The 18,936-nt window shown below is 42.5% G+C and overlaps 1 protein-coding gene across 5 annotated transcripts; it reads right to left on the reverse strand.

Annotated features, from left to right (window-relative positions):
• Positions 1 to 4,451: 4,451 nt before the first annotated feature.
• Positions 4,452 to 11,907, reverse strand: LYSMD4 (LysM domain containing 4). 5 transcript variants are annotated; one of them, XM_057544464.1, is made up of 3 exons: positions 11,851 to 11,907; positions 10,263 to 10,552; positions 4,452 to 8,161 (listed from the first exon to the last, which is right to left on the reverse strand). In XM_057544464.1, the coding sequence occupies exons 2-3, from the start codon at positions 10,542 to 10,544 to the stop codon at positions 7,550 to 7,552; spliced, it is 894 nt and encodes a 297-aa protein (XP_057400447.1). In that variant the 5' UTR covers positions 10,545 to 10,552; positions 11,851 to 11,907; the 3' UTR covers positions 4,452 to 7,549. The 5 variants fall into 5 exon arrangements, with proteins under 5 accessions (XP_057400447.1, XP_007191207.2, XP_007191206.2 ...); XM_007191145.2 differs by having other exon boundaries at positions 11,728 to 11,862; XM_007191144.2 differs by lacking the exon at positions 11,851 to 11,907 and adding an exon at positions 11,678 to 11,808.
• Between the last annotated feature and the right edge of the window lie 7,029 nt (positions 11,908 to 18,936).

An 18,936-nucleotide genomic window follows, 5' to 3' on the forward strand; every position in this document is an offset into this window, starting at 1 on the left:
TCTCCAGGAGGCTGGGAGTGTTAGGTAGAAGCCTTGTGCCAACAAAAACTGTACATCGCTGGGCTTCTGCTGTCGGGAGACAAATTAGCCATCTGTGTCACACACGCATTGCCTCATTTAATCCTCAGAGCAACCCTGTAAGAGAGGTATTATTATCTTTCTCTTGTAAAGGAAGAAACCTTTAGCTTAGAGGGTTTCAATAATGTAACCAAAGTTCATTAACCTAAAAAGTAGGAGAGCCATATTCAAGCCCAGGTCTGGTTGACTTTAAGGAGATTAAATCTTTGGTATAGAATGAAAATGTGAGTGTCTTACTGTGGTTTTTAAATATATGCAATTGAGTGATGATTGAATATTATCCATTGTGTTACCTGTTAACACATATTTACATGTAAATGAGTGTAAATTTGTTGCAACATGAATAAGAAACCACTTTTGTACTTTTAACGAATCTTCCTCCTAAAAACAAAAAACAAAAAAAAAAACTTTTAATGGATTAAAGAAACTAAAATATATACCAGGTAGGTTATGATGAAAGCAAAGACAAATTTAAATCAGTGACTCAGCATATTTTCAAAAAATCCAGTGGACTGAGGAATATAGTTCAGGAGCCCAAAACTACTTGACTATTTGATATTATCTAAAGCTGGAGCTTATTTAAAACAATTGACAGGCTGCCTCAAAAAACAGCGATGCCTCCCTCTCTCTTTCTCATTCACTCACACACACACACACACACACACACACACACACTTTATTTGCTGAAGCAGGGAAAAACTGGTTTAGTAATTATTAATGATATAAAAAGGGTTCTCCAAGCTGCAAGAGGCTGAATTAAATGATTTTTACAGAACCTTTCAAAATTTCTATGATTATGATTTCATAGCCCCCCACTTACCCTGCAAATAAAAAGCTTCTGTTAACTGTAACTAACTTATTAACTCTTAAAATGGAAAAATGATTGCTTAGAAGCTATCATTGATTTAATAGAATCAATAAAATTCCTTGCAGAGCTGGTACCTGGAAACTGTAAAATATATCTTTGAGAGAGAGAACAGAAAAAAAAATTAACTCATTTTTAAAAAGATTTACACTAGTATCTCTATTTCATGAATAAGAATGCTTTTGATTTTTATAAATGGAAATATATTTTGTAGTTTTGTTTAATTTTTTGTTGTTCTCTCAGAAGACATTAAAAAAACCTTTAGAATGTAAAACACATAATTCATTTTTAGTGAACCTTCTAACTTATCTGCATATATTTACTAAACAGTCATGTTTTAGAAATTATTGCTAACCAATTTGTTTTAAATACTATGGTCAGGGAATGTGTAATATAATATTTTTGTATACTTAACTGCCAAAAATGCTGGACAAAGGGGAACTGAAGTTTTCAGCATATCTTCAAAATGTTGATAATCAAAGTTATTGCTTTTATATAGCACAAACCTTTTTTCAGGTAATAAAAAAGAATAATTTATTGTGAAATAATGATTCATTTTATAAATGTAAAATTATTTTTATAAATTTCATTGTTGAAAATCAAAAATTACTAGATTTTTTTAATGTTAAATTATAGTGAGATTAAAATATTTCTAAACTGTGATACCATATTGTTTCACTGAACTTTCTAAATAAAAATTGAGGAAAAAAAAAAAAAAAGATAAACAAAATTGACAAATCTTTGGCTAGACTAACCAAGGAAAAAAGAAAGGACCCAAATCAATAAAACTACAAATGAAAAAGGAGGCATTACAACTGATACAAAGATATATGAAGGATCATAAGAGGCTACTATGAACAACTATATGCCAACAAACCAGACAACCAAGAACAAATGGAAAAATTCTTAGAAACATACAACCTACCAACACTGAATCAGGAAGAAATAGAAAATCTGAACAGACCAACTATTAGTAAGGAGATTAAATTAGTAATCAAAAACCTCTTAACACAGAAAAGCCCAGATGGCTTTTCTGGTGAATTTTACCAACCAGTTAAAGGACAATTAATGCCAATCCTTCTCAAACTATTCTCAAAAATCAAAGAAGAGGGAAAACTCCCAAACTTATTTTACATGGCCAGCATAACCTGTCCTGAAAAGGACACTAAAAGAAAAGAAAACTACAGATCAGTGTTCCTGTTAACTACAGATGCAAAAATTCTCAATAAAATATTAGCAAACTAAATTCAGCAGCACATTAAAAGGATCATTTACCATGATCAAGTGGGATTTATTTCAGGGATTGAAAAATGTTTCAACATTTGCAAATTAATCAATGTGATACACCTCATTAACGAAATGGATAAAAATCATGTGATCATCTCGATAGATTCTGAAAAAGCATCTGACAAAATACAACATCTGTTCACGATAAAAACTCTTAACAAATTAGGTATAGAAGGAACATAACTCGACATAACAAAGACCATGTATGACAAGCCCACAGATAATATGATCAATAGTGAAAAGCTGAAAGCTTTTCCTCTAAGGTCAGGAACAAGACAAGGGTGTCCACTCTCAAAACTCCTATTCAATATAGTACTGGAAATCCTACCCAGAGCAATCAGGCAAGAAAAAGAAATAAAAAGTATGAGAAGTGGAAAAGAAGAAATAAAAATGTCAATACAAAATTCTAAAGACTCCACCAAAAAACTGTTAGATTTAATGAACAAATTCAGTAAAGTTCCAAGATACAAAAGTAACAGTCGTGTTTCTATACACTAACAATGAATTATCTGAAAAAGAAATAAAGAAAATGATCCCATTTACAGTAGCATCAAAAACAATAAAATACTTAGGAATAAATTTAACCAAGGACATGAAAGATCTCTACACTGAAAACTATCAAAACAAGACATCAATGAAAGAAACTGTAGATACAAATAAATGGAACGCTATCCTGTGCTCATGGATTGGAAGATTTTTTAAATTTCCATATTACTTAAAGCCATCTATAGATTCAATGCTATCCCTATCAAGATTCCAATGGCATTTTTTACAGAAGTAGAAAAAAACAACACTAAAATTTATACGGAAGCACAAAAGACTCTGAATAGCCAAAGCAATCCTGAGAAAGAAGTACAAAGTGGGTAGCATCACATTTTCTGATTACAAGCTATATTATAAAACTAGTTATCAAAACAGTATGGTAACGGCATTAAAACAGACACACACCAATGGAACAGAATCAAGAGCCCAGAAATAAACCCAGTGATATACAGTCAAGCAATATTTCACAAGGGAGCCAAGAATACTCAATGGAGAAAAGACAGTCTTTCCAATAAATACTGCTGGTAAAATTGAATATTCACATGCAAAAGAATGAAAGTAGATGTCTATCTTACACCACTCACAAAAATTAACTTGAAATGGATTAAAGACTTGACTGTAAGACTAGAAACAATAAAACTCCTAGAAAATAATATAGGCAGTAAGCGCCATGATATCAGTCTTTGCAATGATTTTTTGGATATGACAAAGTACAAACAAAATAAAAAATAAACAAGTGGGACTACATCAAAGTAAAAAGCTTCTGCACAGCAAATGAAACCATTAACAAAAATGAAAGGATAACCTACAAAATGGGAAAAAAATATTTGTAAACCATATATCTGATAAGAGGTTAATATCTAAAATATATAAACAACTTGCAACTCAACAGCAAAAAATAAATAAGTAAATAATAATAATCTAATTAAAAACGGGCAAAGGACCTGAATAGACATTTCTCTAATGAAGAAAGATATGAAAGGCCAACAGGTACATGCAAAGCTGTCACCATCACTAACCATTAGGGAAATACAAACCAAAACCACAATGAGATACCACTTCACACCAATCAGAACGTCTTAACATCAAAAAGACAAGAGATAATAAATGCTGACAAGGATGTGGAGAAAAGCGAACCCCTGTGTACTGTTGGTGAGATTACAGATTGGTACAGCCACTATGGTGAACAGTATGGAGGTTCCTCAAAAAATTAAAAAACAGAACTACAACATGATACAGCAATTCCACTTCTGGGAATATATCTGAAGTAAATGAAAACACTATGTCAAGGAGGTATCTGCACCTCCATGTTCACAGCAGCATTCGTTTACATGGAAACAACCTAAGTGTCCATCAAGGGATGAATGGATAAAGAAGTTGTGGTACATACATACACACACACACAGATGTTATTCAGCCATAAAGAAGGTGGAAATCCTGGGACAACACAGGAGGATTTGGGACAAAACAGACGGATGTTAAGGGCATTATGCTAAGTGAAATAAGTCAGTCAGAGAAAGACAAATACTGTATGATCTCATTTATATATGAAATCTAAAAAAAAGAAAAAAGAAAAAAACCAAACTCGTACAAAAAGAGATCAGATTTGTGGCTACCAGAGGCAGGGAGTGAGGTGGAGGGGAAATTGGAAGATGTGGTCAAAAGGTATAAACTTCCAGTTATAAGATAAATAAGTACTAGGGAACTAATGTACAACATGAGGACTATAGTTAACACTGTTATATGGTATACATCAAAGTTGTTAAAGGAATAAATCCTGAGTTCTCATCACAAGGGAAAAGAACATTTTTCTTTTTTTTTTTTTTTGTATCTACATGAGATGATGGATGTTAACTAAACTTGTGGTAATCATTTCACAGTGTATCTAAGTCAATTCATTATGCTGTACATCTTATATAGTGCTGTTATGTCAATTTTATCTCAATAAAACTAGTTAAAAATGTTAAAATCCCCTCTATAAGCCATCATCTCAGGGCACATAGTGTTCTCCCTCAAACTCAGGCTTTCACAATTAATGCAGAGGCAATGTAAAGAACTAGATTGCTGAGGAGGGGCTGTGTCATGGCTGTGGCTGGGTAGTCCTGCTCTGGGTGACCCTGAGGCTTCTGCTTAGTTTCTGCAGCCTTGTCTCCCCAGAGTAAAATGGGAGCATCATTTGCCTAATGACAGATTCCCTAGGCTTTTGCAATATTAGGCACTACAGTTCAACAAAAAGGACTGAAGACTATCTAACAAATCTAATTATTCCTTTACAACATTAACTCCCAAAACACACTAAAAATGCAGTAAAATATATAGAAAATGAGCTCCATGGTATCTCTTACGTATACCTAAAACAATTTTAATATTTATTATTTGGCTGCGTCAGGTCTTAGTTGCAGCACGTGGGATCTTTTCTGTGGCATGCAGGATCTTTTGTTGTGGCACACGGGCTCTTCTTTGCAGTGCCTGGGCTCAGCAGTTGCAGTGCACGGGCTCTCTAGTTGTGGCATGAGGGCTCCAGAGCGTTCAGGCTCAGTAGTTGCGGCACACAGGCTCTCTAGCTGTGACGTATGGACTCCAGAGCGCGTGGGCTCAGTAGCTGCAGCACACAGGCTTAGTTGCCCCCCAGCACGTGGGATCTTAGTTCCCCAACCAGGGATCGTGTCCCCTTAATTTGAAGGTGGATTCTTAACCACCGGACCACCAAGGAAGTCTCCTTAATAAAAGTTTTAAAGTATGTTATGCAGACCAATCAGCAAGACTGTACTTGTTACTACTTGTTCTTCACCTGCTGGGGTAACCTTGGGCCCAAGCCCTGGGCAGGCCTCACCCCTTGGACATGGACACTTCCCTTTTCTCCAACATCATCCCACATCTTTTAACTCTGAATTACCAACTCCCTTATTAAAAAGGAGGAATCAATTTTCCTTCACAGAAGGAACTATTTTATTCCATTTGAAAAAAAGTATACAGATATTCATTCTTTGCCTGGCAAAAGTCATTTTCTCATGAGAGTCTGAGTCCTGCCTGGCGAAATTAATGGTGACAAATGGTTAGAGAAACCTGTGGCCCTCAGGGGCACAGTGCACACAAACGTTTGGCTGGAAAAGCATTTACATGATCAAAACATTTCCTGTAGCAAAGGCTGACAAGTTCATTTTATCCTGAAGACCATTTTGCTTTTGAAGAAAACATTTAATTTTGAAGATAATTTAAATTTGCTAATTGAACCCAGGGCAAAATAGTTTTTCACATAACTGAGAGGGGAAAGAAACTGGAAGCCCATCTCAGGTACTTGTCTGCCACATTCCCCTCCTCTTACATGATGAGCTCTTTTAAATTGATCTCTAGGCTGAATGTGTCAAATGTCTTAAACCTGCCTAAAACCCAAGAGCAGCATGTTTTCCTCCCTGGAGACAGACCTCCCTAAGGCTGAGCCACCAGCCACCCTGGCCAATTTCCACTCCTCCAAGGGACCGAGGCAGACTCCTGCCCTCACCCCATTCACGCTTGCTCCACCAGCAAGGTCTCAGAGGCCAACCCATGCCCTCCACGAGCCTCTGAACTTAGCACCACTGTTGCCTTGTCATAGGAGTAGACGGGCAAACCCCCAGGCCCCTCTTTTTACGGTCTTCCACAGCAAGGGTCACCTCTAGGCCCTCCATTAAGTGTTCAATATTTTAACATTATGAGCTACATTGTATTCACCCAAGGAAAAGTGACTGAGCCCCATTCCTGTTCTGTGGCTCTAGAAGTCCTAAGGATGGAGTCAAGGAAGCAGCAGGAAGCAAGCCCATTCTCCCTGTACCACTCTTCCAGACACATACAGGGGCCAGCAAAAGCTGGATTGAGGACTGTTCAGCCTTATAAGTGTCACATGTTGGGACCTCGGTGATAGGCACTCATCCTTCTCCCTATACCTACTCCACTCCAGACACTGACCAGAAAGAGATCCTTCCAAGAATGCTGACTTGGGGACTCCAGTTAGCAATCACTGTAGAAATGCTCCTCAGGTGAAACTGGGCCATGGCCTCCAAATGTCCTGGCCAGGAAGTGCTTAAAACGTGCCTGTGTGTCAGATTAAGGAGCTCTAAAATTACGAGGAGCAGAACTGCTATTTACTCAGTATTATAGCAATTTAGATTTAGGGCTTTTTAAATTCTAGATATGACATTGCCTCAAAAAGGCTGTCTGAGGGGGCAAATGTGAAGCAGGGCTTATTACAACTGTCATGTGTCACACTCTGAAACAGGGTGACATCCCATCGCTATTGCACAACACCTTTGTTGGGGGGACACAAAACATCATTTGTCAGAGCCAGTCACTCCTTCACAGCAGGCAGGGGACAAAGCAAACATCCAGACAACCAAAGCTGATACCAGGGGCTCCCATACTGCAGGTCCATCTGCCAAGGCCATTCATCTCCCTCCAAGCACGTCCAGCTTGGGGACCTACACAGTGCTATTGTGAAGACATTCATGGCCAGTCCACTAAATGCCTTCAAGGAACAGCATCTGTCATGTGTAAATGTCTCTCCTGCCGCTCCTCTTTGGATGTAGGAGGTTGAGGATGCTGGTGTTTTGGCTCCCACAGCCTTGGATCAGGCGAGTCTATTCCCCATGATGAGTGTGACTGACATGATGGTGGCTTCTGTAACACGTCCATATGTCACAGAAAAAAAAATGCAGCACGCTAAGATATGGCCAATGTCGGCTGATGCACATTAGGAGCGCAAGTGCTAAAGCTGCCCTGATTCCTTAGAAACAACAAGAGCTAGTTCTCCCCGTGGGTGGTCTGACTGAACTGGCTGTCTGAAGAGGGAATGGTTGGCAATGGAATCGCTAATTTGGGGGATTGCCCTAGAACTGCACTCACTGCCATCGAGCCATTAGGGACAGCAGTTGTATTCAAGATACTAGGGATCTCACTAGTAGTTTGTATTTTAAAATAGACCAAATAAAACACGGGTAAAACAATTCCAATCAGAAGCATGATAAAAACAGCATTCCACCTCTGAATTCCACAGTCTGCACCATTTGTAGGTATCTTCGGAAGAGTCGGAAGCAGTGGCTGACTGGAGGTCTCTATGCAGTAACTTTCACTCAAAAAGATTTCTGACTGCACTGCATGCTCAATATTCTGGTCAATGCCCTTAAAGAAATCCGTCAGTGGGTTAGACGAGGCACTGGCACTGACAGCTGCTCTGTCTGGGTCTGGCTGCTCCTCGAAGGTCACTCTGGTCTCTGTAGATGAGCTCAGGAGGGGTCTGAGTTCTTTGTGTGTCTCTGTTAGGATCCCGTGGTTTTTCACTGGAATCTTAACAGATTTCAAAGCATGTAAGTCTTGTTCTCTGATGAAGTTGTTGACTTTCTTGATATCTGCAACCTAGGGAAGCCATGAAGACAAACATCATGAAATGATGTAAAGCTCCTTAAAACTAATATCCAAAAAGTGTTGCTTAACCTTTCTGGGTGATGGTCCAAGCCCACACAGCTTAAGAATCTGATGAACACTGGAAAACTGTACCTACACACAAAATTTAGTTTAGGCTGAATAACTTCGTTTTTTGGCTTTAATTCAGCCTTAATGTATAGCTTAATCATAAGATTTTTTTTATAGACTTACAAGTTTGAACAACTCAAGATCAGTTTTGGAAAAGACTTTGTTTAAAGTGTGCCTTCAACAAAATGCTTTTAGGTGAAACACATCATGGTAAAAGAAGGCTGTACCCTTTCTACATTTAACTTTTGAGAAAACAGTGCCCCCATCTGGGTGACTCTCTCCTGCATTAGAACTTAATTTAGTAGCTGTAGTAGACATTAGCATTCAGCAAACACAAAGCCTCAGCCAGCTCTACAAACACTAGAACCTAGTTCAACTGTAACAACATTTTAAAAGGTGTGCCCTCATGATTATACGACGTTTTCTTTCCCAGAAGTACTGTATGGCCTATAAACTTATTTTTAAAATAAAAGCAACCTAGAGTTAATTCACTTCAAGGATTTCACAACACTTCTTTTCATTTAGAAACATGCAGAGAACTTGGAAACTACAGACTGAAATCTTCTATTCCAATATTAGGACTTGAGGAGAAAGGAACACGACTGTGAGTTTTAAAAAGTAACAAAGTTTATGACAAATTCCTCTCATAATCAAACCTTAATTTTTAAAAAGTAGGGGGAAATATAAGTCAAAGATAGATCCTCCCTGAAGTTATTGTTTGAAAACTTAGCAAAAGCATCAGAGATGGACTCTAAGGTTCTAACTCCTAAGTCCACTTAAACTAGAGTGTAAATACAGCCAACAGACTTTATTCAAATCAATCATCTTCATTATTTTCATTACTTAGCAAGTCCTTTTATCATTTAATTGAATTGGGGTGGTGGACATTTTTAATTTATTATATCCTGAAACTTAAGGTGCTTGAGATATTTTTGTCTTTGATCCTAATAAACTAACATCAAATTTATTTACTTCAAATAGGAAAGCTAATCACTTCTTAGATACATTATATAGTCCTTTTGGATTTATTAAACATCACTGTTCCAAGAAGCCCATTGCATCTATTCAGGTCTTTGTAGGAAAGGATTCAGTTTTCAGCCCTTGCTCTATAAACCATATTAATATAGTATGTCTACAGAAGCTGATTATAAGAGTCAAATATAAATCTCAGTACAGTTTACAGACCACTACGTGTCCCTGGAGACCAGTTTATTTCCCTGGGAAACAACACCTCCACACATGTTGAGTCATTTGATCCTTGTTAGGTAAATGACAGACCCTTCAAGGATGAAAAGATTTTTTTAAATAAGTAGCTTATATAGCCTTAGAGAAAGCCATAGAAAGTAGCAGCACAGTGCTAGCAAAATGAAATAGTTTCTATCTAGGAGAAAATGCAGCAATTCAATAAATACCTTCCTACTTACTTTGCCATTGTTAATCACTCTGAATGCTAAAAATATAATTAAAGAGAGAAACAGGGTTATATAGATACACAGCATACAAAGGATAGATCATGCAGTTCTAAAAGAGAGAAGGCAAAACTTTACCAATCAAATAAGCTACAACCAGCAAGAAAGGTTTAGAAAAAGAAAAGTAGCAAAAAAAAAAAAAAAAAGCAAGCATACCAAAGAAATCTTGGATAAACTCTACGTGGCATCTCTGGCCCCATTATGTCTTAAATAAGATGTGCTCAAAAGAAAAAAGAAAAAGGTTTCAGAATTTCATTTTGGAGGCACAAGGAAGAGATGCAGAGAGGGACCTGCCCTGTCACCTGAAATTCCTGACTAATTCCCTCTCTCTCTGAGGAACGGAAGGTCCTTCCACCTGCCTTCCATCTCTAGCTAGACAGGGGTATCCTTTAGAGCAGGCTTCTTCCAACCACCTCTGGGGTCAGAAAGGGTCCCCACTCTTCAGTGAGCTCCTCTGTTCTTCTAAACACAGGGGCTGAAGGGCAGGTGGCGCCTTCACCTGTGGGGTTTCTTACTTTGCAGCCATACTGAAGAGCGAGCTTGTTGAGGCTGTCCTCCTGGGCCAGCTCCCGCTGCAGCAGCACCACGTCCCCTGCTCCTGGCTGGTGAGGGTGGTGGGCACCCTTCTTCTCGCGCTCCTTGCCCCGGGGCCGCAGAGCTACTTGGTGGGACTCTTCCTCAGAGGAGTCCCCGGAGTCCCCAACACCATTCTCAAACATGTAAATGTGGCTGGTCGGAGTCCTACAGACCACGGCTGGGCCTTGGAAGGTCTTGGTTAACACTTCCTTCTGCCTCATTTTCTTAACTGAAAACCAAACCCCAGGGTTAATTCCACACAAGGCATATTCATTCCTCTGTGGCTACACTGAAGATAAGTGTCTTCTTGTTGTTAGAGATAACTCCTTTCCCTAATATAAATACTCAACACATACCATCGGCACAAAAAATGTCAAAACGTGTTTACGCTGGCTGAGATGAAGGGAGAGAGATAGGCAAATACATACACTCTTTTTTTCTAATTGCATACTTTTTGCGCAGAAAACAAGAGAGTCCTCTTTCTTCTCCCCTTATTCCTCATCCATAGCTATGTCTCCCCAAAACCCACATATGCAGATAAACAACTTCTCTTTTTGGTCCCAGAGTAGTAAAGCAGCAGCTGGGATCACTGCGATGAGAGGTAAAGACTGTTCCCAACTTCCTTCCTTGCACAGAACCTTTGTACAAAAAAATTCTTGCTCAACACTTCAAGCATTCCGAAGTAGCTTCACTTAAGGTCAAGACTAAGGACACTTACTTAGAAGAACTATGAGACTAAATACTCTTGACTTTGAAACGACTTGAATTATATAACATGTGAGGCAAGCTGGGGGAAGATTTCTGTCAAACTATGAAATTCGTCCGGTTTCTCACAGGTCCCTTGGCCTTCAGAACCTCCCCGTGTCTGGTTATTTTCACTTCCCGACCAGTGCGGAAGCCACAATACAAGCCTTTCCCCTCTCCAAGTTGCTCGAATGAACTTCCAGACATGAAATCTCCAACCCGGGAACGACAGCCTCAAAAAGAGTTGGCACCGGGTTTCTTCGGAGCCAGAAAGAGGGGCGGCCCCCTCAGGACAGCGTGGCCACGGAGCGACCCCCCCACCTCGCCCCAGACCCCTCCCCGCACTCCGGGGACCCCGCCGGCCCGGAGGAGGGAGGGAGGAGGCGGCTCTCCGGGTGCCCGAGGGTCACCTGCGGCGGCCCGAGGTCGGGCGGACCTTCCCGTCGGAGCTCAGCGCCTGCCAGGAGCCCCGGCGGCTCGCAGGCCTCAGTTTCCCTCGGAGCTCCTTCCGCGAAAGGGAGCTGACTATAAAAACAGAGAGCGGCCCGCCTCTATGCTTAGACGGGTGGGGCCCCAGCATTCAACAAAGGCATGACCTCCGACCTCTGACCTCCACCCCAGAAATCTCGGGGCAGTCCTCGACGGTCTGGGACGCTGCACCTCCAGCTGCAGGACGGTGACCTCAGAGCCCCAGGAGTGGCGACTCGCCACCCAGCCGACGAGCTGGGCGACGCCGCAGCACCGCAACAGACCCACGCAGCCCCTCTCCCGCAGGCCAGGTACCTCAGCGTCCCGTATGCACCGAGACCGGTCGCAGCCGCCGCTGCTGCGCCTGCCGATTGGCTGCGGAAATCAGCAGGTTCCCGAGGCGGGGACGGCGAGGCAGCCAATGAAATCAGCGGTGGGCGGGGACTGGGGCGAGCCGGGCAGTGCTGAGAGGTCAGCACAGGACCTGCGGGGAGCGAGGCCCCGGGGGCGGGGGCGGGGGCGGGGGCGGGGCCCTGGGTCTGGGGCGGGGCCTCAGCTCCTGGACTGGGGCTCGCCACACAAGCCTGTCTGCAGCTGCTGCACCGGCTGGTTCTGGCTGCAGTTTGTGCCTCTGCTGTAGGCTATTAAACACTTTAAAGTCTCCCTCCCAGCTTTCCGCTGAGCCTCGGCTTTTTCACCCTGCCCTATGTCCATGGTCTGTAACGAGAGCTCAGATACCCAGTAGAGTGGGTGTCACCAGCCGAGGCCTCCGGCGGAGAAGGAGCCCCTCTGGCTCGGTCTAGGAGGGTGAGGGGTCTCTGCATGCTGAGCCTTCTCTGGCCTGAACACAGGGGGAGTTTGCTCCGCCGCGCCCCGCCCAAGAGGATAAAAAAGAAAAGTCCACCAATGTAAAACACTGAACCACGCAAACACGGACCAAGGAAACATAATTTATCAAGTGTCAGATGGCAGAGGACTCCTTAAGCTTAAAAGTGTTGGATGAACTCTTTCACACACTAAAGCACAAAAGTTTAAAACTGCAAAAGATTAAAATCCTTAATTGAGAGAGAACTCATTGAATTAATAAGAAACACACTAAGATTCCAGTAGATAAATAGATGAAGAGCATGAGTACACAATTCTGCAGAAGCAGAACATAAATGGCTATCAGGGAAGAGAAATTAACCCTCACTAGCAATCAAATTAAACAACAAAGCAAAAGGATTAAAACAATAAGATCTCAGAAACCCCTTCTATGGCTTTCCATCCCACTTAGAATAAAAGTCAAGTTCTTTATCTTGGCAGACAAAGTCCATGGTGGTGTGAGGGCTCCAGCGCAGTCTCTGCCATTCTACCTGTTCCTTTCAGCCACGCCCCACTTTTCCCTGGCCTTTTAACACCCAGATCTCCCACCTCTGGCCCTTCACAGGAATGTCCTTCTCTCAGCTGCTGGCATGGCTAGAGCTTCTGACCATCAGGCCTCAGACAAGTCACCTTCTCAGCAGGTGTCCATCCTATATACATGTGTGCTCCCTCCATGTTCTGGCAGATCAATTTGTTTCTTCATTGCACTTCCTGCTTAATTTACTTGTTTTATTGCCAGAATCCTCCTGCCCCTAATTATCATCTCTGTTTTGCTCACCACTCCCAGTGCCCAACTCAGTGCTTGCACTTAGTAGGTGCTCATTAAATAGTGGTTCAATAGGAGAGACATTAAGTGACCTCAGTAAAGTACACAGGAAGGAAGTAACAGCACCAAAATCCAGGTCCTTCTATGTTTGATTCCAAAGGCCCAGCTGTCTGGCCCAGAGCACCTGGCCATGGCCTGGTAGATTTGGCAAGCCTAGGAGTCAGAATTTAAAAGTGTGATTAATGGGAGAGGAGTCAGAACAGAACCTGCAAATCTGAATTAATATAGCCGCACTCTGATCAGTTATAGTCGCTTCTTTCATTCAGCTATCCAATAAAAAACAAATCCAGATTCAGGAGGGACTTTCTTCAAAAGGATTACTGCCAGAGGAGAAAGGGACTGTTGCAGTGGGGGAGGAGGACTATTGCAATAGAGAGAAGGTCTGTAATGCCTGCAAGCATCTAAGAGTTAGGCAGAAAGGGTTGCTCTTTTATAAAGAGGAATAAACAAGACTAGAAAGAACCAGGTGTGGGGAAGTGGGATGAAAGGGTGACAGGACTGGATGGTTAAATCCAGCCTATTCTCAGGTGGGACTGTATGCTGGCTCAGGCTGAGGCTGGGCCAAAGTTCATTCAGGGGCCTGGACGACGGAGAGAGGCTTAATGCAAGTTTGGTTAACAAGCATTTTTTTCTAATTGACCAATGGGGACAAGAGGCTCAGCTCATCATTTATGAGGCAAAGAAAAGAAATTTGTTTCTGACCTTGTCATAGATAAACAAGGGGGGCATCTGTGAGTCTTCTCTTTGCAATAAGCCATTAAAGAATAAGAATAAGGTTCTTTGCAATAAGCCATTTTCCAGAACACAAAAAGTTTGGGAGGTTTGTCTTAACCTTCATTGCTTTCCAGGAACACATGGCTTGGGTAAAGTTCAACATTGTCAAGCTTATATCAATGAATCTCTGTCCGCGTGTCGAGCACTGGGGCACAGTAGGAATTAAAGCTGGCAAGTCCTAATGGGGCTTACATTTCTAGAGGGAAGATGGGCAAAAACAAAGATATACACAGAAAAGAGCACTACAGATTTCACTAGAGCTTCGATGGTCGTGTCTGTTAACAAAAATTATCCAAACTTCATAAAGGCAAAAGGATGGCTGTGTATCCTCTCAGTGCTAACCAAGTCTCAGCTTGGTTAGCAGGCCTGTGCAAGAATTATCTGATTCTCTAAGGCAGCGGTTCCCAAAGTGTGGTCTAGGAACTCTGGGAATACCTGAGACCTTTTCAAGAGGTCTGTGAGGTCAAAACTATTTTCATAGTAATGCCAATGTTATTTGCATTTTCCACTTCATTCTCTCTTGATAACCAGTAATTGAGCTAATGTATATTGAGCCCTTCCTGAGTACCAGGTAACACAACAACAGTATGTGTAGGTATTATTATAATCCCCAATTTACAGATGGAAAAACTGAGTATGAGAGAATTGCAAGTTGCATATCCAGTATCCATTCTAACCTTTTACTTAGGAACAAAGCCCTAACATTATTTGGGGAAACAATGTGCCAAGCTAAGACTACCTTTCCCTTCCTTGCAATGGGGTGTACCCATGTGAATAAATGCCAGACAATGAACTGTAAGAGGAAAATGTTGGATGGGACTTCTTAAAATGCTTTTTAAAGGAGGACATCTGCAAAAACTCTGTAAAATATTTTTACCCTTGCTCCTGCTGCCTGGAATGATAATGTGATGGCTAGAGCACCTACAGTCATCTTGGATCATCTTGGCAACATTGGAGGTGGAATCCATGTGCTAAGCACACCAAAGCAGAAAGATGGAAGGTGTGTGAGGAAGAAATAAATACCTCTGTTGCTTAAGAGGTTGTGAAGATCTCTGTTAGTAGCAGCTGAAGTATTTCCTAATTTATATACTTAGGCACAGAGGTTAAGTTACTTGTCTAAGATATCATAGCTAGGAAGTACAAGAGGCAAGATATAACCCCAGACAGTGACTACAAAGCCCACGGTCTTATGAAAGCTTCTGAGCAGGGCTCAGTTTTGCTTTATCTGCTGCCCCAGCCCAGCCCAGGAGGCCTGCTAACCTGGTTAACAGTTTCCTCTGAAACATACCCTAGTTTGGTTTCTCCCCTAGTTTTTGCCCCAGGCCCTTGGCTAGACTGGCTGAGATGCAGTTCTTCAGGGCTGAGTGAAGCCAGATAGGAGGTGTTGGAAAAACATGGCTCATCTACTGAAGTGTGCCAGAGTCACATCCACCAGAGACAGTCCCACTTCTTTGGCCCTGAGAAAGCTATGACCAAACATCCACAAGCAAACCTGCCTACTCAGATGTCCCTCATACTCCTGCCAAACCTAGGCCATCTTGTCCCTGTGTCAGCCTGCTATGGACTGAATTGTGTCTCTCCCCTATATTCATGTGTTGAAGCCTTAACCCCCAATGTGACTGTACTTGAAAGTTGGGCCTATAAGGAAATAATTCTGGTTAAATGAGGTCCTGAGGGTGGGGCTCTGATCCAATATGATTAGTGTCCTTATAAGACGAGACTCCCAGAGAGATCACTCTCACTCTCTTGCTCTCCCTGCTCACACTCAGAGGAAAGGCCATGTGAGGATCCAGCAAGAAGGTGGCCATCAGTGAGCCAGGAAGAGAGCCTGCACCCGAATCTGAACCCTAATGGACCTTGATCTGGGACTTCCAGACTCCAGAACTGTGAGAAACAAATTTCTGTTGTGTAAGCCACCCAGCTGTATTTTGTTACGGCAGCCTGAGCTGACTATGACACTGACCTTCTCCCCAGGAAGCCCCAGCAAGGGCAGGAGAGATGGATGGGAACAGATGCTGTGTGGCTGTTTTCCTGGATGTTTCAAAACACCAGTGAGTACAGAGCAGAGAATTGTATTTGCAAAGCCATTAGAATTTCTTACATCACAACTTCTCATTTTCTAGAGAGGAATTTAAGATCTATAGACACAGGGGACTTGCCTGAGGGTGCGTAGCAGGTTAGCAGTAGTTTTGAGGCACTATGGAAAATGAATGGAGTCCTACGCCAGCTCTGCATTTACCAGCTGTGCAACGTTGATCTTCCTGTAAGCTTTCTGGGCCTTTGTCCCCTCTTCTACTGTGTTGTCCCCTATGCCCAGGATGGCCATGCATTCCCTCTGCCTGGAACAATTCCAGGTTATGCCTGTTGTCTCAACACAATTATAATGAACACCCCTTCCCTTCTCATAGTGTCTGGACACACCCTCTACCCCTGTGGCAGTTTTCAAAGCACATGCTCTCCACCCACCACCTGGCAGACATTGCTAGTTCATCACTGAAGCCCAGACAGCTGTTAGGCCTCTGCATGGAATATACAGGACAGCCATGACCAATCAAGCAATATTGTCAGAGGAGGTGAAGTTGGTTTGCTATCCCTACTCTGTGGAATTTTGTAGTCTTGATCTGGTTTCTTAGGCTGTGGTTTCTCTAATGACACAGGAAAATCCGTTGGTCATTGTGACTCAGTCTCCTATCCACAAAATGGAAAAATCAAAACCTCCTGACTTCTTCCATGTGTTGTAAAGTCATTGTTAGAAAAGAAGCCCTTGGAAGAAACATGGCAATGAGTGTTAAAGCTCACAGCTCCAAAGATGTCACCAACTATAGGAATTCATGGGAAAGTGGTGGAAAAAATGTTTAAGAAGTAGATTGCATTTGGTACAGCAAAAAAGTCATTAAAAAGTTAAAAGGCATATGACAAATCAGGTAAAAAATTTGTTGTCTTTGATATGTTAATATCTTTAATATATAAAAGGCATTCAGATCTTAAAAAGAAAAAACAAACACTCCGTGGAATAATGATGTAAACAATTCACTAAAGAAATACACATAGAAAAAGGGTGTTAACTTTACAGATAGTCAAATCAATGGAAACTCAGATAGCTGCAAGAAGCTGAAAAACTCAAACCTAAAACGATTGTATGGTTGCACAGGTTGGGATAGGGTACTCTCAGGCCCTGCTTGTGGGAGTGTCCATTGGGACATTTGTAGCAATAGCTTTTAAAATGTGCATATTCCTTGATTCTGCCTGCAGTGCCTGAAATCCAGTGTTCAGAGCCTGCCTTTGTCTGGAGGCCTTCGTGTTCTCTAAAGGTTAACATGCAGGTGTCCTGACCATTCGAGTCAGTTCCAAGCTTGGCCAGAATGTCGACAGTGGGGCAGGGATGAAGGGAGGCAGGGATGGTACCAAAGGGACTTCTTTGGCATGCCCACTCCCTCCCTCCCCAGACATTCCAACCAGAACCCTTTGACCTGAAGTTCTGCACAGGGGGTGGTAGGCTGGGAGCAGCAGGGCTGGCTGGGTAGGTGGGAGGTCTCTCAGATGAGGACTCAGGGCACCTGTACCAGGGGAAGGTCCAGGAGGAAGCTGCACTCAGTGATATTTCAGACAGCAGAGTGAGAATGGGCCACGGAAATAGAGTGGGGGGCCAGGGGCAGCTGTTGGAAGCAGCACCTGGAGCCAGGGTGTGGGACTGAGGGAGATGAGAGGCCAAGGGCAGCCAAGGTAGGTGAAGGAGGGCCCTGGACTCCGCAGCCCAGCAACCTGCCCAGAAGCTTCCTCATGGTGCCCTGGTGGGACCACCAGGGTTTTCTGCCTAGAGAGACATTTTGGCTAGTGCTCTGTGTTACTGCATGAACCTGTGGAATTGTAGGCACCTTTGGTAATGCCGCTCCGCCAGGAACCCTGGGCTACAAAAGCTTTGATCACACGCATGAGCATGTCGGGCCCCTCAGCAGGACTGTTCTCGCCTCCAAACAGACATCAAACTAATACATCCTGTATGTACAAAGTAGGTGCTTAAAACCAGGTTGTAAACATCTTCTTAACCCCATGATTAGAACCCAGAGGGGCTCAGCAAAACATCTATGTAACTGATTTGAATATGTACTTGACTAATGCTCCTAAAGCATGAAGCTACCATCGACTGAGGGGCTGCTGTGTCTCTAACCAAACCTTTCAGCATCATTTCCAGCCTCAGGTCCTTTCAGGAACAGTGGACCTCTCTACAGTCAGGATTTAACCGAGAAACAACTCAGAGTATTCACATTAGAGGGAACTGCATGCAGGGATTGGGGTCACTGGTGATGGATGAACCAGTGGCGGGCATCAGCCACCATGGTGGGGCCACCATCCCCCTAGGCTGGGGGGCATTGGCAGGAGGCGATGTCGTGGGATCCTACTCAGTGGGAGCCGGAACCTTGGAGGAGACCAAAGTGCTGTGGAGCTACCTCGTGAGGCAGCGAGGGAGAGTAGAACAATGTCTTCAAAATTTTAAAGAGAAATGGCTTTCAATCTAGAATGTCTAGATCCAGCAAAACTATCAATGAAGCGAAAAGATGAAATAGAAGTGTTTTGGAATATGTAGGATCTCCCAGAATTTACCTCCCGTATACCATTTCTCAAGATGCCACTGAAGGATTTGTTACTCTGAAAACAAAGGAGTAAAACAAAAGTGATGAAAAGGCATCCAGGAAACAGAGACTCCATCACAGAAGGAAGGGTGGTGGTGAAGGGTGTGCATGAGGTGGAGGGGGTAGCGGGGGTGGTCACCCAGTCTAGACTGAAGCAAGTCAGATATGTCTCAATGTATTGAAAGAGACTGGGAGAGAGTTTAGGATTAGATTATTGATAAAAACATAGAAAACTAAATAGATGTTTAGAAAATCCAACAATTATGATTCAAAACAACCCATAGAAACGAGTGCAGTATCTAAAAT

Source organism: Balaenoptera acutorostrata, chromosome 3 (genome assembly GCF_949987535.1).
Source record: "Balaenoptera acutorostrata chromosome 3, mBalAcu1.1, whole genome shotgun sequence".
NCBI lineage: Eukaryota > Metazoa > Chordata > Mammalia > Artiodactyla > Balaenopteridae > Balaenoptera > Balaenoptera acutorostrata.

Excerpts from the sequence above, each read along its gene's own strand:
- LYSMD4 (XM_057544464.1), bottom strand. The coding sequence starts at position 10,544 with ATGAGGCAGAAGGAAGTGTTAACCAAGACCTTCCAAGGCCCAGCCGTG. Across the intron at positions 8,162-10,262 it reads CTCTTCAGTATGGCTGCAAA|GTTGCAGATATCAAGAAAGT; the intron begins GTAAGAAACCCC and ends TGGCTTCCCTAG.